The 27,034-nt window shown below is 32.3% G+C and overlaps 1 protein-coding gene, 2 long non-coding RNA genes and 4 other non-coding genes across 7 annotated transcripts; 1 reads left to right on the plus strand and 6 right to left on the minus strand.

Moving 5' to 3' along the window:
• Window positions 1–1,433: 1,433 nt before the first annotated feature.
• LOC121224145 (uncharacterized) lies at window positions 1,434–3,300 on the minus strand. Its single transcript, XR_005921690.1, has 3 exons — window positions 3,213–3,300; window positions 2,661–2,741; window positions 1,434–1,654 (listed from the first exon to the last, which is right to left on the minus strand). It is a non-coding gene; the product is annotated as an uncharacterized lncRNA (long non-coding RNA).
• Window positions 3,301–17,982: 14,682 nt separating this feature from the next.
• On the minus strand, window positions 17,983–19,452 carry LOC107946152 (uncharacterized). Its single transcript, XR_001696851.2, has 2 exons — window positions 19,319–19,452; window positions 17,983–18,185 (listed from the first exon to the last, which is right to left on the minus strand). It is a non-coding gene; the product is annotated as an uncharacterized lncRNA (long non-coding RNA).
• On the minus strand, window positions 18,206–18,313 carry LOC121224861 (small nucleolar RNA snoR97). The gene has a single exon (XR_005922604.1). It is a non-coding gene; the product is annotated as a small nucleolar RNA snoR97 (small nucleolar RNA).
• LOC121224853 (small nucleolar RNA Z223) lies at window positions 18,666–18,757 on the minus strand. Its single transcript, XR_005922596.1, has one exon. It is a non-coding gene; the product is annotated as a small nucleolar RNA Z223 (small nucleolar RNA).
• Window positions 18,809–18,901, minus strand: LOC121224865 (small nucleolar RNA U36a). The gene has a single exon (XR_005922608.1). It is a non-coding gene; the product is annotated as a small nucleolar RNA U36a (small nucleolar RNA).
• On the minus strand, window positions 19,079–19,225 carry LOC121224867 (small nucleolar RNA snoR134). Its single transcript, XR_005922610.1, has one exon. It is a non-coding gene; the product is annotated as a small nucleolar RNA snoR134 (small nucleolar RNA).
• Window positions 19,453–23,829: 4,377 nt separating the features above from the next.
• Window positions 23,830–26,957, plus strand: LOC107947566 (QWRF motif-containing protein 3). The gene is made up of 6 exons (XM_016882179.2): window positions 23,830–25,190; window positions 25,474–25,593; window positions 25,673–25,789; window positions 25,867–25,956; window positions 26,029–26,148; window positions 26,658–26,957. Exons 1-6 carry the CDS (start codon window positions 23,967–23,969, stop codon window positions 26,733–26,735), a joined length of 1,749 nt encoding a protein of 582 aa, XP_016737668.1. The 5' UTR covers window positions 23,830–23,966; the 3' UTR covers window positions 26,736–26,957.
• The last annotated feature ends 77 nt before the right edge of the window (window positions 26,958–27,034 follow it).

Raw genomic sequence — 27,034 nt, forward strand, 5'->3', positions numbered from 1 at the left:
ATAATAATGTGAGTAATGCAATAATAATTAACAATATGATAAGTAGTCCAATGTTATTTTAAAATATAAAATATGTAATCAAATTTGGGAAATAAAAAAGATGGGAAAACAAAGAGGGGTTAATGTTGCAATATTCGCATCCCCTTTTGTTGGGTGAGTTTGGGCCTTTATTGGTCGGCACCTGACACTAAAAAAAATAAATTTTTAATCAAATAAATGGGTGTCGGCCATCAGTGTGCCAGCACCCTAGTTTTTTTTTAAATATTGGTATAAATATATACCAGTATGATATAGTTTGAAAAAAATACATGAGTGACAACCATCTAGTGTCTAAAACCTCAAAAATTATTTTTTAATGGAAAATAGTGGTGTCGGCCATCTAGGCCCCATAACGCAATTTTATTGTTTATTTCAGGTTATTTAGGTAATTATTTTTAAATCAGAGTCATTTATGTAATTAATTATTTTTGGGGGGTTATTTGAGTAAAATAGTCGAATTCCTACCTAAATCAATTCCATTTATGGTAATTTGGGACAAGACCTTGCAATCTATAAAACTCGGCATTTTTATAAAACTAACCAAAAAAAATTAGTTAATTACATAAATGACATTTTTTTTATAAAATATTAAATAACCTAAAATCTATAGTAAAACTTGGTGGAGCCAAAGTGTTTGGCGCTGCCAACATGCCATGTCAGCAACCAGGATAAAAAAATCAATTTTTTGATGGAGTCATGTAGAATGACGCCACATGTATAAATATTAAAGAAATAATGTGATTTTTTTAAAAAAATGGAGGCTTTAAATAAATTTACCTTTTTTGGTGGAGCCAAAAATTTGGCGCCACCAGATTCCAACACCCTATTATGCTGCCTATTGTCCTTTTTATGTTTTTTATTTGTTTTTTCTTTATTTCCTTTTTCTGTTTTTTATTTTTTTGTCCTTTTTCTGTTTTTTTATTTGTTTATTTGTTTATAATATTTTATGTATATTTTTTTGGTGAAGTCATTCTAAATGACGCTACAGTACTTTTTTTTAATTATTTTTATTTTAAAATTTTAAAAAATAATATTTTATTAGGTGGAGTCATTTTATTTGGCATGACCAAATTTGTACATATAAGCCTCTCTCAATGACACATGAATCTGAGTTGAAAGAAAAAAAATTACTGTAACACCCTATAACCTTAAACCGTGCCGAAATCGGGTTACAAGGCATTATCGTATATCTTGGATAATTTACAAAAAAAATTCTTAAATAAATAACAAACATATATAATCATAAATTCATATAAATTCTTACTAATTGACTTCATTCATTTTTTTTTAATTTGAATATAACCTATTTATAACTATTGAACCTTGCCTGCAAATTTCAAATTGCAACCAATGCATTTATATACTCAATTATACTAAAATACCCTTTATCAAAGTGCACCCAAAATGAACATAACACATAATGTTTCCATTATAAACTAAACATTTCCAACTCAAGCCATATCACATAGCTTGATCAAATCCAAAAATTCATACCAAAAACTAACTATACATGCCATATTTACATTAATTGCATAGTTCCAAAAGTACCAAAAATCGTTTTGATAGTGTGATAGCAAATCTCCGACCTCGTCCAAAATCGAGCTAGCTTCCGAATCTATAGAACATAAGAAAATGAATGAAGTAAGCAATAAGCTTAGTAAGCCGTATAATATAGAATTAAAATGTTCCAATTTAACATCTAAGCATTAAAACAATTAAAATCAACTCATTTGTCCACAAGGTCTATTCACATCACCATCCCCGAGTTAGTCATATAGCCAAATATGTCATGTCGTCCTTATAATTCATATATTCATAAAACAACAATCCATGTAAATCATGTATTTCATGTAACTTTTAAATCATGTAAACCATATAACATTTATATCAATTCTTTCCTATTCGTATAACCTGCAATTCATCGGTAATAACATAAATTTATCCGTAACTTATACATTATCAACGGTAATTCATCCATATAATTACATAGCTTATTCATATAATCAGTAACAGTAATTATGCCCGTTGAACCTATTAGAACATCGAGGGATACACGGGTGATACACTATAAGTGTATTTATCAGAATTTTGTCAATTCATTGTCATTTTCGCTCTTTCGAGCCATGACCGGTAAGCTCATTCTGAGCTGATAAACGGTAAGCTCTATCGAGCTGAAACGGTAAGCTCCATAGAGCTGAAACGGTAAGCTCATACGAGCTGTGGTGAGTCCGCAACAAATGCAGGAGCTCGACCAAACGATAATCCTAGTGACAAGTCACTCGTATCCGACGATTTTCTAAAGTTCAAACAGGCTCGGTATTATCTAATTTCATCAATTAAGCAATGAAAAAAAATCAATAACTCAATTTCTCAATTCATATGTATATATATATCTAAGTACATACATTTAAATACTCAAATTTCATATTCAGTGTCTATTATCATACCAAAACAATATAACATATATAGTATTTGTAACATTTCATTTGCATTTATATAACCACAAATAAAATAGTATACCGATAATGTAAAATTCAAATAGATTATTCATTCAACTTACATACATTTTTTTTTGACAACTACAGTTATTAAATAATTCAATTCTAGCTATACGAACTTACCTCGTATTTGCTCGAATACTTTCGTCTACCCATCTAACTTTTGTTTCCCCCGATCAAGTTCCGGTATTTGTTTATCTTGATCTATATAAATTCAAATTTAACTCATTTATTCACCAAATCAATCAATTCAATCCATATAAATATATTTTGGCATTTTTACAAAATAGCCTTCATATTTTCACATTTTGACACTTTAGTTCCTAATTCACAAATACACAAAATATACGAAATTTCTTTATAAGTATTCTTAGCCGAATAATATATATCTTCTAGTCAGCCCATATTTTCATTTATTTCACATTTCTAACATAATATTTCTATTTTTTTATTAAAACCCTAAAGCTCATTGTTGTCAAAATTTACTTTATAAAACTTGTATATATATCAATACCCATAAATAATCTAGCATAATACTTCAAAATATACTAGTATTCAACAATGGCATATTTCAAAATCATCAAAATTTTCAGAAATTGAGGTACGGGCTAGCTAGAATACAAAACAACGATTTTAAAAACGTAAAAATTATTAAAAACGGAACAAAAACCATACCCTAATTGAGAATCTAAGCTTGGCCGAATGTAAAAGCCATGACTTTGGCTTTCTAAACTTTAAAATCCATGACTTTGGCTTTCTAAACTTTAAAATCTTGCATAAGGAGAAAATGACTACCACTTTCTGTTTTGTTTTTACTTTAAATCAATGTTAATAACCATTTTACCAAATTAACCTTAATGAAATAAAAGCATAATTCACATGTTTTGAGGTCATTTATGACCAGCACCACTATCATTGGTCCAATAACATAATAAGGACCTCTCATTCAACTTATTAGCAAATAATTACTCTTAACTTATAGCATGCTACTTTTACAATTTACACGATTAAGTCCTTTTTATCAAATTAAGTATTTAAACGGTAAAATTTCTTAATGAAATTTTTATACTATAATTTCATCATGCTGTAAAACTTATTAAAATAATATAATAAATATTTTTACTCGGTTAGGTGGTCCCGAAACCACTGTTCCGATCAGACTCAAAAACGGGTTATTACAACTCTCCCCTCCTTTAGGGATTTTCGTCCCTGAAAATCTTACTAGTAAACAAATTAGGGTACTGTTTTCGCATAGCTTCCTCGTGTTCCCACGTAGCTTCCTTTATCCCGTGTTTATGCCAAAGAACCTTCACAAGTGCTATACATTTATTTCTTAATTCTTTATTATCTCGGGCCAGAATTCTGATCGATTTTTCGTTATACGATAAATCTGACTGTATTTGCACATCAACGGGAGAGATCACATGTGAGGGGTCGGATCGGTATCGACATAACATCGAAACATGAAAAACATTATGTATCTTTCCAAGTTCAGACGGTAATGATAGTCGATATGCTATAGGCCCTATTCTTTCAATAATTTCATATGGCCCAATGAATCGCGGACTTAACTTTCCTTTACGGCCAAAACGAAAAATTTTCTTCCACGGTGACACCTTCAAGAATACTCGATCTCTAACCTGAAACTCTATTTCTTTACGTTTCAAATCTGCATATGATTTCTGTCTATCTGAGGCTGCTTTTAAACTGTCTCGAATCACTTTCACTTTTTCTTCCTTTTCTCTAATCAATTCAACCCCGTGAATCTTTTTCTCACTCAATTCTGTCCAGTATAACGGTATCCGACATTTAAGACCATATAAAGCTTCATACGGAGCCATTTTCAAACTTGTCCGGAAGCTATTGTTATATGCAAATTCAATCAGAGGCAAGTGTTTCTCCCAGCTACCTTTAAATTCAAGTATGCAACAACGCAACATATCCTCAAGTATCTGTATAACTCTTTCGGACTGACTGTCAGTCTGAGGATGAAAGGATGTACTAAAATTCAATTTCGTTCCCAAAGCTTCTTGTAATTTCTTCCAAAATCTCAATGTGAATCTCGGATCTCTATCAGAGATAATAGACAATAGTACACCGTGTAATCGTACAATCTCAAATAAGTACAATTCAGCTAATCTATCCAGGGAGTAATCTGTACGCACCGGTATAAAATGAGCCGATTTTGTCAATCGATCAACGATAACCCAAATTGCATCTTTCTTTTTCGGAGTCAGAGGCAATGCCGATACAAAATCCATAGTAACTCTGTCCTATTTCCATTTCGAAATCATCACCGGCTGTAATAAACCTGATGATACTTGATGTTCGGCTTTTTCTTGTTGACAGATTAAGCATTTCGATACAAACTCTGATATATCTTGTTTCACTCCTAACCACTAGTACAACTGTTTCAGGTCATTATACATTTTAGTGCTACCCGAATGGATAGAAAAGCGATTACTATGTGCTTCGCTCAAAACTTTCTGAATTAATTCAGTATCTTTAGGTAAGCAAATTCTATTCCGGAACATTAAACAATCATCAGTTCCAATACTAAATTCAGAATCAGAATTAGACTCACATTGGATTCGTCTAGCTTGCAACTCTCTATCATTTTTATGAGCCTCGCAGATTTGTTGCAGAAATATCGATCTAGCTTCTAATTCAGCTAGAATAGCTCCGTCAACACATAACATCATCTGAGCGTTCATTGCTCGTAAAGTAAATAGAGACTTACGACTCAAAGCGTCAGCTACAACATTAGCTTTTCCCGGATGATAATCAATTACAAACTCGTAATCTTTCAGTAATTCGAACCACCTCCGTTGTCGCAGATTCAAATCTCTTTGTGACATCAAATACTTCAGGCTTTTATGATCTGTAAATATTCGACATTTCTCACCTTACAGATAGTGTCGCCAAATCTTTAATGCGAATACTATTGCAGCTAATTCAAGATCATGTGTTGGGTAATTATTCTCATGTGGTTTCAACTGTCGGGAAGCATAAGCTATAACTTTTCCATCTTGCATCAATACACAACCCGGTCCGTTTAGCGATGCATCACTGAAAATCACAAACTCTTTACCCGATTCAGGTTGAACTAAAATCGGTGTCTCTGTTAACAGTGCTTTCAACTATTCAAAACTCTATTGACACTTATCAGTCCACTCAAATTTCACATCTTTTTGAAGTAATCGAGTTAACGGTACTGCAATCATCGAGAATCCTTTTACAAATCTCCAGTAGTATCCTGCTAATCCCAGAAAACTTCTGATCTCAGATATATTTTTCGGTGGTTTCCAGCCTATAATTGCGAATATTTTGCTTGGATCAACTCTGATTCCTTCCGCAGAAACAATATGACCTAGAAATCCGACTTTCCGAAGCCAGAATTCACATTTGCTGAATTTAGCATATAATTGTTTATCTCTCAAAGTCTGTAACATAATTCTCAAATGTTCAGTATGCTCTGTCTCATCACGAGAATAGATCAGAATGTCGTCAATGATCACAACAATGAATCTGTCTAAATACGACCTGAATATTCGATTCATTAAATCCATAAATACCGCAGGAGCGTTAGTCAAACCAAAAGGCATAACTAAAAATTCATAGTGACCGTACCGTGTTCTAAAGGCAGTCTTCAGTATATCTGAATCTTTAACTCGCAACTGATAGTAGCCTGATCTCAAATCAATCTTTGAAAATAAGGTAGCCCCTTTCAACTAATCAAATAAGTCATAGATCCGCGGTAAAAGGATACTTATTCTTTATAGTTACTTTATTCAATTGCCTGTAATCAATACACATTCTCATTGATCCATCTTTCTTTTTAACGAATAACACTAGAGCACCCCAAGGTGAAAAGCTCGGTCTTACAAATCATTTGTCTGTTAACTCTTGTAACTGTACCTTTAACTCTTTCAATTCCGTAAATGCCATTCTGTACGGGGCTATCGATATCGGTGTTGTACCTGGTAATAATTCGATGCCAAACTCAACTTCTCTGATCGGCGGTAAACCCGGTAGTTCTTTTGGAAATACATCTAGAAACTCACTGACAACCGGTACAGATTCAATCTTTAATTCTGACATTTTAGTATCCAGTATATATGTTAAATACGCATCACAAGCCCTTTTTACACATTTCTGAGCTCGCATAGAAGATATCACAACCGGTAATTCACTCGAATCATTAGATTCAATCCGAAGAATTTCACCATTCTGACATTTCAGTTCTATACTCTTTCGTCTGCAATTTACAACTGCATCATGCATATTCAGCCAATCCATGTTCAGTATCACATCAAACTCGTTAAATGGTAGGAGCATCAAGTCAGCTAGAAAATAGTATCCCTGAGTCATCAATGGACATTTCTTACAAATTTTATCAACTAACACTAACTTACCCAACGGATTCGATACTTTAACTACAAATTCTGTAGACTCAACATGTAAATTCTTTTTAAACACTAATTCTATACAAATATAAGATTGAGTTGATCCTGGATCTATCAACGTAATTATATTAGTGTTAAAAAAAGAAAAAGTACCGGCAATAACATCAGGCGACGAGGCTTCCTCGCGTGCGCGTATAGCATAAGCTCTGGCAGGTGCTCGGGTCTTTGATCTTACATTTGAATCTCGTGTAGTACTGCGGTTTCCACTTTGATTCCCTGCATTTCGGGGTGGTCCACCCTTGGTAGTAGTATTACTCACTTTAACTGTTTGCTCTCTATTAGCAGTAGATCTCTTCGGACAGTCTCGTAAGAAATGATCTAAAGATTCGCATCTGAAACATGCCCCATTTTTCAATCGGCATTCACCATAGTGCTTTCGGTTACAATATTTGTAATCAGGTCATGTATTTCTCACACTACCCACACTAGTAATGGATGTCGTTTGAGGCTTTAGATTGAATGATCTAGTATCTCTTTCTCTGATTGATATACCCGCTGAAGCAGTGGAACGGGAATGGAAGTCTTTAGATTTCTTTGGTCTAGACTGATGCAGTTTACTCGCGAATCTTTTTCTAGAATCTCTTGCTTCAAAATCAGTTTTTCGTTTCTCTTTGGCAAGTTCTTCGACTTTACAAGCCCTATCAACCAGAATAACGAACTATTTCAGTTCAATAATTCTGACTAACAATCGAATATCTTCATTCAGCCCATCCTCGAACCTTCTACACATGATAGCTTCAGTAGAAATACATTCACGAGCATACTTACTGAGTCGTACGAATTCTCTTTCATATTCGTTTACTGTCATACGACCTTGTTTCAAATCAAGGGATTCTTTTCTTTTCTGGTCTACGAATCGCTGACTAATATATTTCTTTCGAAATTTAGTTTGAAAGAAATCTCATGTAACTCTTTCTCGTGGAACAACAGATATTAGAGTATTGCACCACTGGTATGCTGCATCTCTCAACAATGAAATAGCACATTTTAAGCATTCTTCTAATGTATAGGTTAATTCATCGAAAACCCTGATCGTATTTTCAAGCCAAAATTCGACCCTCTCAGTATCATTACTAGCTGAGGCTCTGAATTCTTCGGCCCCGTATTTTCGTATCTTATCAACAGGAGGTCTATTCAATCGTAAAGAATCCGTACCTTGTATATTTTTAGGGTTTGGTTTGCGAACTGGAGGGGGTGAAGGTTGTTGAGCAGCCAGGTTTGCTCGAACAAATTCAGAAAACCATTCAGACATCATTTGGAAGAAAGCTTGTTTAGCTTCTCCCTGACCGCCCGTAATAGGGCTCGATTCAGAAGGCGCAGTTCCTTGAATGGAAGATGGCGCGTTACTTTCTACATCGTCTGCCATTGCTCGATTTGGATCCATTTACTATATAAAACATAATTCAGAAGCTGTCAGGAGATATCACACTATCGCAGTTTAAATATGGCATGTATAGCTAGACTCGAAAACACTACGGTAGTCCTAGAATCGACTAAACCGTAGCTCTGATACAGATTTAAATGTAACACCCTATAACCTTAAACCGTCGCCGAAATCGGGTTACAAGGCATTATCGTATATCTTGGATAATCTACAAAAAAAAAATTCTTAAATAAATAACAAACATATATAATCATAAATTCATATAAATTCTTACTAATTGACTTCATTCATTTTTTTTAAAAAAAATTTGAATATAACCCCTTTATAACTATTGAACCTTTCCTGCAAATTTCAAATTGCAACCAATGCATTTATATACTTAATTATACCAAAATACCCTTTATCAAAGTGCACCCAAAATGAACATAATACATAATGTTTCCATCCTAAACTAAACATTTCCAACTCAAGCCATATCACATAGCTTGATCAAACCCAAAAATTCATACCAAAAACTAACTATACATGCCATATTTACATTAATTCATGAGGTCCAAAAGTACCAAAAATCGTTTTGATAGTGTGATAGCAAATCTCTGACCTCGTCCGAAATCGAGCTAGCTTCCGAATCTATAGAACATAAGAAAATGAATGAAGTAAGCACTAAGCTTAGTAACCACTATAATATAGAATTAAAATGTTCCAATTTAACATCTAAGCATTAAAACAATTAAAATCAACTCATTTGTCCACAAGGTCTATTCACATCACCATCCCCTAGTTAGTCATATAGCCAAATATGTCATGTCGTCCCTATAATTCATATATTCATAAAACAACAATCCATGTAAATCATGTATTTCATGTAACTTTTAAATCATGTAAACCATATAACATTTATATCAATTCTTTCCTATTCGTATAACCTGCAATTCATCGGTAATAACATAAATTTATCCGTAACTTATACATATCAACGGTAATTCATCCATATAATTACATAGCTTATTCATATAATCAGTAACAGTAATTATGCCCGTTGAACCTATTAGAACATCGAGGGATACACGGGTGATACACTATAAGTGTATTTATCAGAAATTTGTCAATTCATTGTCATTTTCGCTCTTTCGAGCCATGATCGGTAAGCTCATTCTGAGCTGATAAATGGTAAGCTCTATCGAGCTGAAACGGTAAGCTCCATAGAGCTAAACGATAAGCTCATACGAGCTGTGGTGAGTCCGCAACAAATGCAGGAGCTCGACCAAACGATAACCCTAGTGACAAGTCACTCGTATCCGACAATTTTCTAAAGTTCAAACAGGCTCGGTATTATCTAATTTCATCAATTAAGCAATGAAAAAAAATCAATAACTCAATTTCTCAATTCATATGTATATATATATCTAAGTACATACATTTAAATACTCAAATTTCATATTCAGTGTCTATTATCATACCAAAATAATATAACATATATAGTATTTGTAACATTTCATTTGCATTTATATAACCACAAATAAAATAGTATACTGGTAATGTAAAATTCAAATAGATTATTCATTCAACTTACATACATTTTTTTTTGACAATTACAGTTATTTAATAATTCAATTCTAGCTATACGAACTTACCTCGTATTTGCTCGAATACTTTCGTCTACCCGTCTAACTTTTGTTTCCCCCGATCAAGTTCCGGCATTTGTTTATCTTGATCTATATAAATTCAAATTTAACTCATTTATTCACCAAATCAATCAATTCAATCCATATAAGTATATTTTGGCATTTTTACAAAATAGCCTTCATATTTTCACATTTTAACACTTTAGTTCCTAATTCACAAATACACAAAATATAAGAAATTTCTTTATAAGTATTCTTAGCCGAATAATATATATCTTCTAATCAGCCCATATTTTTATTTATTTCACATTTCTAACATAATATTTCTATTTTTTTATTAAATCCCTAAAGCTCATTGTTGTCAAATTTTACTTTATAAAACTTGTATATATATCAATACCCATCAATAATCTAGCATAATACTTCAAAATATACTAGTATTCAACAATGGCATATTTCAAACTCATCAAAATTTTCAGAAATTGAGTTACGGGCTAGCTAGAATACAAAACAACGATCTGAAAAACGTAAAAATTATTAAAAACGGAATAAAAACCATACCCTAATTGAGAATCTAAGCTTGGCCGAATGTAAAAGCCATGACTTTGGCTTTCTAAACTTTAAAATCATGCAGAAGGAAAACATGACTGCCACTTTCTGTTTTGTTTTTACTTTAAATCAATGTTAATAACCATTTTACCAAATTAACCTTAATGAAATAAAAGCATAATTCACATGTTTTAAGGTCATTTATGACCAGCACCACTATCATTGGTCCAATAAAATAATAAGGACCTCTCATTCAACTTATCAGCAAATAATTACTCTTAACTTATAGCATGCTACTTTTACAATTTAGGCAATTAAGTCCTTTTTATCAAATTAAGTATTTAAACGGTAAAATTTCTTAATGAAATTTTAATACTATAATTCCATCATGCTGTAAAACTTATTAAAATAATATAATAAATATTTTTACTCGGTTAAGTGGTCCCGAAACCACTGTTCCGATCAGACTCAAAAACGGGTTATTACAATTACTTATATATAAGCCTCTCAATGACACATGAATATGAGAAGCTTTTTTTATGTATTTGTGTTTTTTTTTTAATTTGAAGGTATAAAATGTGTAATCAAGAAAATTAAAGGGAAATTTTTAATAGAAATAAAAAACGGAAGACCAAAAAATAAAAATATGAGAAAAAAAAAGAGTGAGTTGAATTGATTGAAAAAAATAAAAAAAAAGGATTTACTATTTAAAAAAACTATGGCTTTTTAAAAAATATGTAATTAAAAAATTAAAAATATATATCATGACTGGTCACATCATGTTAGTGACCTTAGCGATATGACTGGTCAATAGTTAAAAAAGCCTATAATTATTAGTTTAAAAAGAAAAGAAATAGAATGGGAGAAAAAAAATGTCTCTATTTAAGAAGGTGAGGTTTTGGTCTCCCTTCAAATATCTTGTATTTTGTAGAAGAAGAGAAGGAAGAAAAAAGAAAAAAAAACTTGTAAGGTATTTATAGTTTGTATTTTGTATTTTATAGTTATTGTAATATAATAATTAATTATACTTATTTTATGCAATTTTTTTTAAATTATGCAGATATCAAAATGTCTTCTCAAGTAAATATGGATCACACTTCGTTCAGGATCAACGAAACAGTAAAATTAATTATAAATTTAAAAAAAATCGTTTTAGTTTCTCGTTTTTTCTTGCTCAACGCTACTTTGCTCAACGTGTTTTGATTGCATAAAATTGATCTCTATTTGGTTGTTATTAACCTTTTTTAACTTCTTTTTGCATGAAATTGATCTCTACGTGTTAATAATAATTTTTTTTAGTTTATGACACATTCATAAATTTATATATTCATTTTTTTTAATATGATGACCTTTCTACTTAATTTGCATTGTTGTTGTGTTTGGTTCCATTTGTGGGGTACAAAAAAGTTACATTTGTATCCCACTAATTTGACACCACCTAAATAAAAACTAAAAATCTCATTCACATGAGGAAACTAAGAATGTATATTAATTTGGCTTCAACTAATGTATATATCACATTATAAGTGTTATTATTATTAATTTAGAAATCACAGTTGATCTCTACGTGTTATTATTAATATTTATGATAAATCTTCATTCTATTATTAATATTTTATTACTCATTTAATTTAACTTAAATAAAAAATACTTATAATGGCTACGTTGGTATAATATAAGTGAGATGTTTTTATAATAATTGACTTATCATATTTTTATAAAAAAAATACTTAGAATCGCTACGTTGATGTTTTTAAATTATATAGATAATTGATTTATCATATTTTTATAAAAATTTTACCATACAAGATGAGTATTGAGTTTTTAGGTTGCGGTTTCATTTTCCCAAGTACGATCCGGACGAGCGGGTGTTGCCACACTTACAGTTGGTGGGATTTGGGGATGTCGTATTGATCCGAAGGTTTGACCCGAGGCCAAACTTAATATCCGCCTTGGTTGAGCGATGGTGTACATAGACCCACACTTTTATTATGCCATGCGGGGAGTGCACTATCACATTGGAAGATGTGACTATGCAACTTGGGTTACGAGTTGGAGGTGCTGTGGTCACAGGCCGAAGTAAAGTGTTGGAACCTTCAGTACTATACTGCCGATTACTTGGACTATCGCTATTGATGGGGAACTGAATTTCACATGCTTAAAATTGGCATGGTTGAAAGCAAATTTAAGGAGTTATCGAGCATCGCCACTGAGCACGAGGTGATGTGTGCTGCTCGAGCCTATATTATGCAGCCGATCGGGAGGGTACTTATGCCGGACAACATGTTTAATAGGGTCCACTTAAAGTACTTGCCTTTATTGGAGGATTTCTTTCGTGACGATACTTATAGCTGGGGATTAGCAGTGTTGGTCATATTGTACCGTGAGCTTTACCGAGCAACAAAACATGGGGTTAGTAACATGGTTGGTTGTCTGGGTCTACTGTAGTCCTAGGCTCTATATAGGATGTCGTTTCTAGTGGCTATTAGGCACCAACCATATTCGTGGCCACTTGTAAATAGGTAAAAACAAAATTATACTTAACATTTAACGACTCATAAGTGTGGATAATATTTTCCCAAGTTTAAGTGCTTACGTGTTTGTTTCGATTTCAGATGGGCCACGTCTCTGGGAATTTGTACGAGCTAGGAATTAATCATTTACCGCCAAATGGTAGAGGCGTCCGCTGGAGAGAAATAATTTATATTAATATGGTTTAAGTAGTGTTGATTTAACTTATTCACTTGCAATATGTGATGTGACTTTACTCATTATGTTATATTGTGTTGTTCTTGTGGATGTTGTATTCTGCACCGAACATTGCAACCCTTATTCCTCAGTGGGTTCTCGCCAAAGCCCATGTGTGGTGCATTAACACACCCATAGAGAATTTAAGTGATTGAATAATCTATAAAAGATGTGAAATTAATATCGAAATGACAAATGGATAGTGAATAAAAGTGATATGTAAAAAGGGATGTATATTTGGGGTATGTGTTAACACAATGTTAGACATGTTCATTAACTACATGAAGTTGGAATCAGAAATGGTTAGATGACATATTGAATTGCATAACATCATGCATTTTTAACTTATGCTACTCAAATATCCTATGTTTTGTTATAGTGTTTGGATTATAGAAATATCACTGAGTTATACTCAGCATATGGTTTTGTTTTCTATACCCAGGTTAGGTATTTTACAAATGTGTTCATTTTGGTCTTGCATGTACATAGGATAACTTGTGGTTAATGTTTTGATTTGGACTCTTGTTAACATATTGAAGATCATGTATATAATGTATATGGTTATGTTGATTATTTTGCTAAGTGGTTTTAGCTAAATGCTTAAAGCTTGATGGTTAATGGGGTTATATACTATGTGATGTGTTCTTAATTGATGCATGGATATGGAAATGATTTGGTAATTTGAATGCTTAAAACATGAGATTGCTTGAATGATTAGATTATGCTTGATTAAGTGATAATGAAAGTGCCATAGAAAGTTTATTAGGATGGTATGAGTGTGGCATATTGGTTTGGTTGTTATAAATGATGGTTTTGGTTTGATTTTGATGTTGTTGAACTATTTGTGAAATGATGAGTATGTGATTAATTTGGATAGGAATAGGAATGTCCTTAGTTGATAATTTTCATGTCTATAATTGTATCTAAAGGGTACCATTTGAATTTTGGGTGATTTTGGCATGAAATAGATATTTAAAGATAAGACTTTATCATTTCTAAACTTAAGTATCGATATTTTGACATTTAGTATTGATACTTGACCATATGTACAGTTTTAAAATAAATAGAATGCCAAAATGGTATGGATATGTATATGAGTATCGATACTTTTTCATAAAATATCAATACCAAAAAATAAATATTGATACCCTTGTTTTGTATACAAACAGAAATGTAATTTGGTATCGCTATTTAATAAGGTATCGATACGGTATTGATACCTAACTATAAACTGTCGATACTAACTATAAAATTTTAAAATTTTACAACTCAATCCTATTTCATGCCTGAATTTCACAATTAAGCCATTGTAAACTTTAAATTATTACACTGTATGGCATGCGAATGGAATTTATATAAATTGCAATAATTAATTGTAATTGCTTATAGCATCATATTACTAGGGTTCAACAACCGGACCAAGTAAGGGGTGTTACACTTATCATCTTTGGTGTTGCTAATTTTGTTTGTCATCCCGCGTGTACCAAGACTATGAATCAACAAAATTAAACTTAAATATCTAATATGTTGTAAGTGTGATAAGTCGAGTTGTAAAATTTATAGTGTTACAATGGAATACCCGAGTATTTCAAGGATTGAACCCAAGAGAGTTTGAGGTTAAAGAGATTAATGAGAACAAAGTTTGCAAAGAGGAAGTCTAGCTAACTACTTACTAAGCATCATATTATGGTAATTTATAATCAAAGGTAATTACATTAATTGATTATCTAACACTAAGAAGCACCAAGTTGTAAAACAGATAAAATTAAACAATTAACAATTCAAGACACACAAGCGGTTGGTTGACTTTCATGTTGTTGATTAGTCTTTGGATTAGGGATCTATTAATATATATAACTTTAAAACCTTTATTGACGGTAAAATCTAAAACTCAACAAAAGCATAAAAAAGACACTTAAATTGCTTGAGAATAAGCTCATAGAGTGTATTAGAGAGCCTAATTTGACATATCTAGATCACTTATGGTAACGCGGGAATTCGTCAGGGCTATAATATTGTTTCCCCCACCGTTGGAGTGTGTTCCGCCTATAGTCTCTTACTCTCTTTTAAGGCTGTCACCAACTGGCGGTCTTTCATATACGAACTACTAAAGATTTTGGGTATGCATGAAAGTTTGCAACGAGCTTAGGTGTTAACTTTCTAAATTTTATTACTTTCTACGAATTTATAAGCCATCTCATAGAGGAAATATAATTTGAAAGGTAGCTTACTAATCAAGTTATAATTTAAGAACTCATGGCTTGTACTTGACACAAATGTTTGGATAGAAAAGTCTTTTGACACGTTTTCTGTTAACATTATTAAGGCATTAAACCTCTTGATGAACTCTCGAAGGGACTCATCTTCTTGTTGTTTGATTGACATAAAGTACATCTAGGATTGTTGCAATGTCTTGCTGGCCAAGTACCTACACATAAACAAATCGACTAACTATTTGGATGTGGAAAAAGAATAATTTGAGAGTGATAAATACCAAGCCCTATAATTTTCTTTAAGTGTCATGGGAAATGCATGACACTTAACCTCATATAAAACTTTCAAAGTGTTCATATAATCATTTTAGTACGTTAGTTGGTCTTATGGGTCACCACAACCATCATACATCATTTTAAGAAACTCAAACACTTGGGCCATGTGAAGTAATAGCACTTCTAGTGCCAAAGGTTTTTTGGAATAATTTTGGGGCAAGTTAGTTTAATCTATTCTTTGAAAATCTTGCATGGCATTCCTCAATGCTTGAATTCTTTCTTCAAACATGTCCTCATTCCCCTATTGGTTCTACCTTCATCTCTAGTTTGCGACATCATCTTCATGATGGGGGTTGCGTTATTGACTGTGAAAGGATTGTGCCTTTCATCTTTTCCTATTCTTAGGGATTCTGTCAAGGAACATCCCTAGCTATTTTAACTTTTCAATGATCTTTTCGTTTCGCTTATTCCTTAGTTCATTAAATAGAGAAGATCACTAGGATCTCGTGATCCGTTACCGAACTTATTCCAATTCAATGAACATTTTCAATATTATGCCTTGAAGAGGACTCGAACCTCCATGTTCTTTAGCAAGAGATTTTAAGTCTTACGTGTCTACCATTTCACCACCAAGGCATCTTAAAAGTGAATCGTATTCCATGAATATGATATCTATCTAGTGTGATATATGGAATATGTGGAGTGTTGGAGTATTTCTATTGATCAATCATGTCATATAGGCCCGAGTCAGACATCTAATTGTTTCAATTTGAAGTATTCAGAGGATGTCTTTTATATATATATTAAGATTATATCAAATATATATTGGTTATATTAAAGAGATAGATAATCAAACCTATTTATTTCTCAACTAAATAGAAGAAAAAAAAAGAAGAAAAAAGGTGAATAGTGTCCCAAATAACGAGAGATATGTAAAAATAAGGTTCGATTCCTAATCCTAAACGGAATATAACGACGTAGGGATCCATATGTAAACATAGTATCTATTTAGATTCGCTCGAATTAACCCTTCTCATAATGAGAATTTATATAGCCCTATTTCGGTATGGAATAAACTTAAAATAATGGAATTGACTCGCTCATCAAGTTATAGATTATAAGTTGATAACCCCAGCCCATTCCCATTTTGGGTGAAATAGATCTACTAATTCTTTCATTCCAGTTAAAGCAGGAACTAAAAAATAGATCTACTAATTCTTTCATTCGCTCGAATTAACCCTTCTCATAATGAGAATTTATATAGCGCTGTTTTGGTATGGAATAAACTTAAAATAATGGAATTGACTCGCTCATCAAGTTATAGATTATAAGTTTATAACCCTAACCCATTCCCATTTTGGGTGAAATAGATCTATTAATTCTTTCATTCCAGTTAGTAAAGCAGGATCTTTAACTAAGAAATAGATTTTATAAGCAAACTAAAAGCTAAACTAAAAAAAAAGGTATCATGAGCAATTGTAATAATCGGGTTCATTAATATTCTTAGTATAATAGATGCTATCTCACATACAATCATACTAAATTCGATGGAATTGGTTGATTTTAGAGAAGATCTTCTATAATTTTGCACATGAGAGGTTATTTCTTGATTTTGTCTAATCATTAATAACTTAATTGTTTTTGTAAACTGTTGAAAGCCCAATTGAGGATTCTGTGAGTTTTTCTCGCCAAGTGGGGCATTAGCATGGCTTTGAGGATGTTAGTTATAATACTAGGATGGTGGGAATTAATACCATTGAGGGTGTGCGTTAATCTGTATAGCGGGGATCTTGGTTTGTTTTGTTCGTTTGGGGTTGGTCTTGGGTGGGATTCCTTATAGGTTGTTGCTATTCGTGGCGATGATTTTCTTCCAATGGTAGAGATATCTAGGTCTAGACAAGCCATGAGTGTCCACAGTCAATGAATCAATTGTTGATGCTAAGAATCAATAGAGAAGAACGATGGAGATGGACATTTCACTCTTGGATGCGAGAGCCAGCGTGGATAGGAAGGAAACTGAAAAGAAGAAATCTTCTTTCACCGTGTAATTACAATACATCTTGTCAAAACTAATGACATTCAGCAACTAATAGTGGTGGTTCTATTCTGCAACATTAGCTTTGCCGGGAAGCCGCAGGGAATACGTATGGTATTGTTTCAGTTCAATCAAAAAAAATATAACAGTTTAGACTATAAACATATTTTTATTGCACTGTGGAAAACATGATAGAGAGCACAGTAGAAAGAGCTCCGTCTGAGAAGTAATAGATCATCTTTGCAGTTCATTACAATAAGAAACACACAATAATACAATGGCCTACAAAATACACAATTTAAAAGTGGAAACAGTCAACCAACTTCTCAGGAACCTAGAATTCATGCCACACCTGCAAAATAAACAAAAGAACAATGTAGTGCTGTTATTTAACTCCAATCTCGTGAAAAGTGCAAGAGAAGAAGCTGATGACAACACATGACTATATGAGTTTTTCAGACCCTAAACCGAAATTAATAGCAAAGGGTTTAGGGTATAGTTAAACTCAACCAAACCCAAACCCAAACCCAAAAAACACCAAGTTAAAAGCATTTAATTAAAAAGACAGCCTCAGTTGAATCCATTAAAACCACTGAATTGCAGCTTCTACCAAGTAGGTTCGTTCTTGGCTCCACTGCACCTCATCCAAAGTGGATTATATCATCATTGGCTCACTGGAACTATATATACTGTAAATATATACACAATTAATAAAAGTTGTTATTTTCAGAAAACCATCTAAAACAAAGTCTCAGGAAAACCCAGTAGTTTCGTGAATGATGCAGCGCCCCCAATAGGTTTTACCAGAAAACAGGGCTTAGCTGGTTAATTAGAGAGGCTCAGACAACAAATCAGCTTCTCAATCAAGAATTCTCTGAAGCAGAACTGGCATAAAAAGCTGTATATAAATCTTCATAGCCAACTTCATAATTAATTTCCCAAAATAAATTACAACATTTTCTAAAAAAAACAGATCGGCTCATATCAAGAAATTCAACCATTTTTATCGTTAATATGCTTCATGGATTGCTCTCAGAAGCGCGGATAAAATAAATGTAATCATCGCCAAGACACAAAAAAATAAGGAAAACAAGGGTATAGCGGATGTTTTTAGAGGCGAAATCATGAAAGGAAATGCCCCCACGTGTAACACCGCCAGATTGAATATATGCCTCTATGACTAGCCTAATTTCCAAACAGTTGGTTGAAAGCAAGCTAAAGGTGTAGTGAGGCAAAACATTAAGGAGATGTAGCCGCCGATTTGACACAGAAGAGCCAGTCGATAAGCAAAGGCTGTTCCGCAACACGTAAAACGGCATGGATTTAGCACCAACATTGGGGCTTTCATCTTCATACGAAAAAATTCAGATAAGCCCGGGAGAGTTCGTGCAAAGGAAAAAAGTCTCGCAGACAATGACTGGACTGCTTACAACATCTAGTCTATCAGTTATGCTACGATAGAAAAGAAGAAAACTAGAGACATACCTTTGGGGGGCTGGCTGTTCTAAGATGAGAGGATGAAGAAAAGAGGCGACCTTGAAGGGTTTATATAGAGGTATTTTCTTTTGAAAACCCTAGATATTGTAAAAGTTAAAACCCTAAACTAGAGTTGGGCTCCGATCTTACCGGTAAGTTAGGATACGTTCTTGGTGTTTGATGGTCTAAACTTTTATTTTATTTGGGCCCTTCAACCCAGCAACAAAGTCTTTCTCTTAAGCTCTTATCCATGCCCATTAAAATGAATGTATATTTAAGGCTTTCATATCTAAATTTCACCCCTTTTTTTTCTTATTTTATATTCAAATTTCACCCATTTTTTAATTTGGTATCTAAATTTTTTTAACCAATTTAGTATTTAAGTTTTCTTCGTCCAATTTGATACTTAAATTTGACATTTTTTCTAATTTGGTACTTAAATGTTTTATAGGTTCAATGTGGTATTCAAACTTGTTAAATAATATACAAATTACCCCAAAATACTAATGGCGTTAAAAAAATTTTTTGTTCTACTACAAAAATAATGTTGTTATTAGAGGAAATTCATGTTAAAAATTTATGCATTAAACTATACTTAACGAATTAATATTGAATAACAAAACAAGAGTTTTAAAAATCCAAAATAAAATAAATTCATTATTTTAAATTAATAAAATGAAATAAATAAATTAAATTAAAAGCAAATGAACGTTAAAAAAATGGCATGTCATTTGTCATACGTCAATCATACATTAATTGTAACATTCCTAACACCTAGACCTGTCCATGGGTTGGGCCGGGCCGGGTTTGGGCTGGGCCCGTAAAAAATTTTCAGCCCGTTTACTATGCCCGGGCCCGGCCCGGCCCGAAATATGGGCCTGAGATTTTGCCCAGGCCCGTTTTTAATTAAAATTAAAATTAAAATTATTTTTTTAATAAAATTAAAACTAATTGTTATTAAAATTAATTGTTAGTAAAATTATCAAATTATTAATTGTTAATTGTATTAATTCTTGTAATAAAATCTAACATTTGATTAGTAAATTTATCAAATTATTAATTGTATTAATTGTTGTAATAAAATCTAACATTTGATTAGTAAATTTATCAAATTATTAATTGTATTAATTGTTGTAACCAAATCTAACATTTGATTAGTAAAACAAACTTGATGTTTTCTTATTATTATTTTGTAACACTAGTCAAGGAATTGAAAGTAAATAAACTTAAAATAAAAAACTATTATATTTTAAAAATAAAATATATATATTTAATATTTTTCGGGCCGGGCCGGGCCCGGGCCAAAAAAACTTGCCCGAAGCCAAGCCCATATTTCGGGCCTATATTTTTACCCAAACTCTCCCATATTTCGGGCGGGCCGTCGGGCCGGGCCGGGCCGCCCGGCCCATGGACAGGTCTACTAACACCTCTCGAGAAGAGAATAGTATCATTTCGGGATTTGCACGTGTTAGAATTTTCGAAGTAAATAAAATAGGATTCATGAGTATCATTAGAGAAAGTAGTTGGATACCGTAATAAATTAAAAATGACTTTTGAATTGAGAGAAATTAATTTAAGATATTGATTAAATAGCAATAGTGTGAAAAGTGTTGGGTAAAAGTATGAAAATTAAAAATAAGAATGATTGAATTAGATTGATGAATTTAACCTAGAAAATGTTGTGCATTGTGAATGAGAAAATGTTGTGCATTGTGAATGAGATTGAAATTAAATGTATGCAACTAGAAGTATTTGATGATGTTCAGATTTTTTTAAAGTTAAATATTATTAATAATTTAACATATTAAATCAACTAGGTTTTTTTGTTGTAGAAAAGTGGAGAAACCTCTTGAATTTTCATCTCTTTCAAATCACCATTCATATCTCTTTTTTAGACTATTTTCATTTTGTTTCATTTTAGTCCTTTACAGCATTTCTAATCACCTCAAGCTTAAAAACTTTAAAAATTTTCATAAATTTTTAGTGAAATTAATAAAGCAACCTCATAAGAAGCTAAGTTTCTTGTAAATTTGACTAGTGCTCACATTGAAGGAGAGAGAATAGTGAAGTTACGCATTTGGGTAAAGTTCAAGATAAGGATGATGAAATTTCTTAAAGGATTTGATGTTTATTCCATTAAAAGTGCATGGAAATGATATGTGATTATTATTTTGATATTAAATCTTGTATGTGACATGTTAATAAAAAGAAAGAGAAGAGATCGTGATATCAAATGTTATTTTAAGCATGTTTATAAATATAGATTTAGTTTTATAATGAACTAATATTTGGCTCAGCTTCACTTGGGTTGTGCTTAGGTGGTTATATTTGTCTTTTTATAACTAAAATTGTAAATTGTATATAAAAAGAAATAAGGATACATGTCAAAATTACAAGTGAGGTTTGATTTAATGTGCAATGCGATACCTGAATTTTAATTTTGTACAATTATATACATGAAATTTCGATTCAAATAGTGTTCAAAAAGCCACCTAGTAATTGAATTTTAGTATAATTACTTGTAATTACACCCTAATTACATTTTTCAATTTTTAATGGGAGGGTGAGAATTGGAGTAATTACACCTAAATTCAACTACCTCATGGCTTTCCAAACAGTCATACAAGATTTAACATTTAAAAAATATATATTTTTATACAAGTTTAAATGGTAAGAATTATATTATAAGCACGAGCATATATTAAAATTATATTATAAATCTTAAAAAATATATTATAAAAATAATATGTGTATTTTATAAAGTGATAACAAAAACTTATATTATTTAAATCCTAAAAAAAATTAAAGTTATGGCCAAAAAAAATATTATAAAAAATAATTTATGTGTTATAATATACTTATTTATAAAAAAATTATGACAAAAAAGTATAGGCATAGCTTATTTACGTGGCCATGCTATATATTATAATATATTTATTTATAAAAATATTTTTTTCCGTAACTTATTTATAAAAAAAATTTCTAAAATTATATTATTTATAAGAAGTGCTATAAAAGTTATTCTAACACATTATAAAACCTTTTTTTTATAAAGGATATATATTATAATTTTTATATTATTTTAAAATTAATTTACGTATTGTAAAAAATGTTATAACATAGTATAAGTAGAGAAATTAAGTTTATATAAGTTTTTATAATCGAAGTTAGAAGCTATTTGCAACATGAACCAAAAAATTATGTGGTAAATGCTAATTATGCAAATATAAAAGGTTTTATTGCATCATATCGTGAAGTATGATTTCATTTTAGAGAATAAGGCTAGACACAAGCACCGAAGATGAATTTGATATATTTAAAACTCTGAAATGTGATAGAGATGACATTTATTATTTTAACAAAAAGATTTCTCATAGTAATAATATCACTTGAGTATAGTATAAAAAAAACAAAATTAGGTCGTACTAGTAGATTGCATACCACATAACTTTAAATTTTTTCAAACTTTATTGGATTGTAAAAATGTTTTAGACTTTATTTTCTCTGTTTTGGTTATTTCCACTAATTTTTGACATATGGTGGCATTAAACTGCAAAATTGCATGTTTTCTCTAACTAGAAACACGATTTTCAAAACTAACAATTTCGAAATATCCGTTGCTAAAGCTAAGTAACTAATTAAGTGTTTTTCTATAAAACAAATAAATTCTATGCTTGTTTACTAAAAACTTGTAAGATTTTTTGCCAAAATTAATATCATTGAAATATATACCTAACAACTTTAAAATCTAGAGTTTTAAAACGAGTTTATGTAATTCCTCAAGATCTGACCATAACGTCTAGACCGTGTGTGGGGTGTTACACGCATATATTCACATGCATCACATGTGACATTAGAAATTAGTATATATAAAAGGACAAGTTTGGAAAAACTTTTGAACTAACGAGAATACCCTTTATTTTCCATCATATTACTAAATTCACATTCAAAATTAATTATAATATTTGATTTAGTCTTATAAGTTTAAGAAGTTGAAATAATTATATATTTCAAAATACAAGTATTAGTTAAAAAAGTTGTGTTAACTTTAAAAAGAGAGTTATTAAATGAATAGAACTCTAAACATAAAATATAGGTGATAATTATAATTATAAAACATTTTGACTTAAACAAAAGTAGTGCTAATTTGATTACGTAAGACTCAATTAATATCAAATTAATTACACAAAAATAAGATTATATTGTGTTAAAAATGTTTTAATTATTATTTGAAAATTTTCTATTATAATATTTGAATTGATAAGTTAATTATATTCAATAATTCAAATAAAAATAACATAAATTGATAAATAAAAAAAATTAGTATTATTTTTTGTTGAGTTTTCTGTGTTTATAACGTAAGTTGGAAAAAATGATAATATTTTAAAAGCAAGCCAAATGGCATGGTGTCCAGAATGCCGGCTTTTATTTTACCTTCTTCGTACTTAGAGTTGGTAATACATTGAGGGTAAACATGGTAGTTTGAACTTACATGGCATCTCATTCGCCGGCCAAACTCTTCCAATGTAATCTAAACTAATCTCATCATTATCTATAGTTTGCCGCCATTTTCAAAAGTTTGTTTTTCTTCTCATCCTTTTCCACCTCAAACACATTGATTCCCCCATTCCAAATCAGCGCCTTTGTTCCACAAACCATGAACTGCGCCACTGATCCACCCAAACTCAGAGGATCCAAGTCCCGTGAGGTTGCCTCTCGCTTCCTTTCCCCTACCTCCACACCCACCCATGATTCCCCCCTCCACTCCCCCAACAAACCTTTATCCCCTCTCCGCCGCAAATCCACCTCCACTGACCCCAGAAAGCATCGCAGCCTTGAAGACCCTCCCTCCGGCTTACTTGGAGGCCTTCGGCCTTCATCTACCACCACCACCACCACCTCTTCTTCATCTAACCCGAAAAAGCTTGATACTCTCGCCGATTTTCTTGGGAACGAGAGGCTAAAAGATTTTATCGAGCGAAAGAGCTATGAGAAAAGAACAAATAGCGTCCCCTTTTCACTTACCAAGCAAACAAGCCATTCAGAATTCAGTAGGTTTGTTGAGAATGACAAGCAAATTAGTGCCAAAGAAAATCATAGGCCCTCTGTGGGAGGATCCATGAGGTACACATCCAAGCTGGGTTTCTCCAGAAAATCCTCCTCCTCTTCGTCTTCTACTTCATCATCTTCGTCTCCCAATATTCTACCTGGAAGGTTTTCTGTTGACGAGAGTGCTCTTTATAAAAAAACATCATCTTCTCAGAGAAAACCAGATCCCATGACTGATAATTCTCATGTTCTTGATTCTCATCCTGAGATTAGTGATCCATGTTCAGCCTCGAATAATGATTCTCCAGCTATGGCTAAAACTGATTCTTCTTTGAGCGATAGAAAATCAGGGATAGAAGTATGTTCCAAGTATTTGAAAGATGTACCATCAAGGAATAGATCCAGAGGAACTACTTGGGATTCAAATAATCTCAATCCAGTGTCAGCTGATAGTTCTCCTAAGATTAAAAAGTCCGCCATTAAAAATGTCATACGAAGGACTAATTCACATGGCGCTTACCCGTCTCAGTGGGCATTGTCACCGGGGCGGTCTGGGTCACCACCAATGTCAGTTGAAAGCAAGGTCAAACCGATGTCATTTTCGAGCTTGAAACCACCTACTAGTCCTTCTAGGACCAGAGGAGTGGAGAAATTCTTGAATTTGGGATTAATGGATTTGTTCAAGAGCAGGAAGTCATCTCCTCTGCAAGTGTGTTCGGGTGATGTGGAAAGTGTCCATCATTTGAGATTGATCCATAACAGTGTGATACAATGGCGGTATGCAAATGCTAAAGCCGATGCGGTGAATAGGAACATACATAATCAAGTTCAGGTATGTATCTTATATTGTGTTGTTTCTCATACCAACAAAATGAAAGTATACTATAAGGTTTAATGGGCAGGTTTATATTAGATTTTAGTATAAACGAGCTATGTTTTCAAAGGAGATTGAAAATCAGATACTTCAATTTCACAAAACTCTTTGTAACCTGAACCAAGTTAGTACCACAAAATAGAGAATTTTGGGACATGGATCCATTCTTTAACTACACATAGATGTGATTAAATGTGTTACCGTAATGTCATATGAGAATTTGCACTAAATGATTTTACAGAACGATCTGTCATCCGGGTGGAATAGTCTTATGAAGCTGCAACATTCCGTGGTACAAAAGAAATTAAAGCTTCAGAAGGAAAAGCTTGAGATCAAGATGGACTCTATACTTCAATCTCAAGTCAGTGCCTGCTGGAACCTCTTTAATCATGCTTACTAAAATGTTTTCATGTGAATTGATTTGCTAATCATATCTGCAGATGATGGCATTGGAGTGTTGGGCAGATATGGAAAGACAGCACTTGTCAGCTATTTCCATGACTAAACAATGGCTGCATTCTGTTGTTTGTAAAGTGCCTCTCGTAGAAGGAGCAAAGGTCCACCAAGAATTTTCAGCTGTTCCTTTTATGTTTAGCTATAATACAAATCCATTTATGATTGCTCGGGTGTGCAGGTTGACGCACCATCAGCTTCAATGGCACTTCGACATGCATTTGATCTCACAGCTTCCATCAAGACAATGCTAACAGTTTCCTCACCAGGGGTATGGAGATTTTCACATGTTATGCTAAACCAATATGTACAGTGTAGTTTTGACATGGTCCTTACCTTGCAGATGGTACCTCAGATTGAGAAGACCGTGTCAGTGGTTTCGGAACTAGCAGAGGTGGTTGCACAAGAAAAGCTACTGCTGGAGGAGTGCCTTGAACTTTTCAGGATGATATCTATTCTAGAGGTAATTTTGATTACTTGTACCTACATGTCATTACATAAATTGAACAGAAAACAATAGTTTGATATTGAATAATCAAACTAAATACGTTAAGCTCGAGCTGCCGCCTTCTCTTTTAACCATTAAAAGCCAGCTAAAGATTCCTGTATTTCTCTGTACGTTAAACCTTTCAGTTTCCTACTACCCTTGCAGGTAGAAGTGTAACTTAAAGTTAAGTCACATATAGGTGAGATTTGCATGAACATAGTGTCATGATTTTCAAGAGGAACCATAAATCCGACTGTGTTTTAGGAGCAATTTGGGAATATAAGTATTCACACATCATATTCAACATATGACATGTTTTTTATGTATAAAACTTTAAATTTAATGGGTTGAAGTGGACAAGACCTTACAAAGTTTATATGGACTGTGATAAGTAGAACTTAATATATGGTCTTTTTTTTCTCTTAGATTATATTTTGTTCAAAAATCGAATATGCATGATTGTGATCTGGTGTTAAATCCAGCAGATTCAGGAGAGGAGCTTAACGTGCTGTATTATTGAACTCAATTCACAGCAAAGGCAGATACAGCAACAAACAGCATAAGAAGTACTTCCATGCATCCGCAAATAGGGGGAAAAACAGAAAACATTTATATCGCCTGAAATAATAGCCACAATAAGTCAACTTCTCTTTTATGTAAAATTAACTTAAATTTGGCTTTTTATGTAAATGTTGGTTTTTTTTTCTTAATTGTTGTTAGACCGTTAATTGCAGATACTTTGACCTTAATTATGAATGAAGAAGAAGGCAAGACCAAGTCGGAACACAATATGAAAAATATTCCAGAAAGGAGAAGTTGTCATTTGGCATGAAAAATAGAAAAACAACCCTCCTTTCTTGGT

Source organism: Gossypium hirsutum, chromosome D12 (genome assembly GCF_007990345.1).
Source record: "Gossypium hirsutum isolate 1008001.06 chromosome D12, Gossypium_hirsutum_v2.1, whole genome shotgun sequence".
Classification (NCBI taxonomy): domain Eukaryota; kingdom Viridiplantae; phylum Streptophyta; class Magnoliopsida; order Malvales; family Malvaceae; genus Gossypium; species Gossypium hirsutum.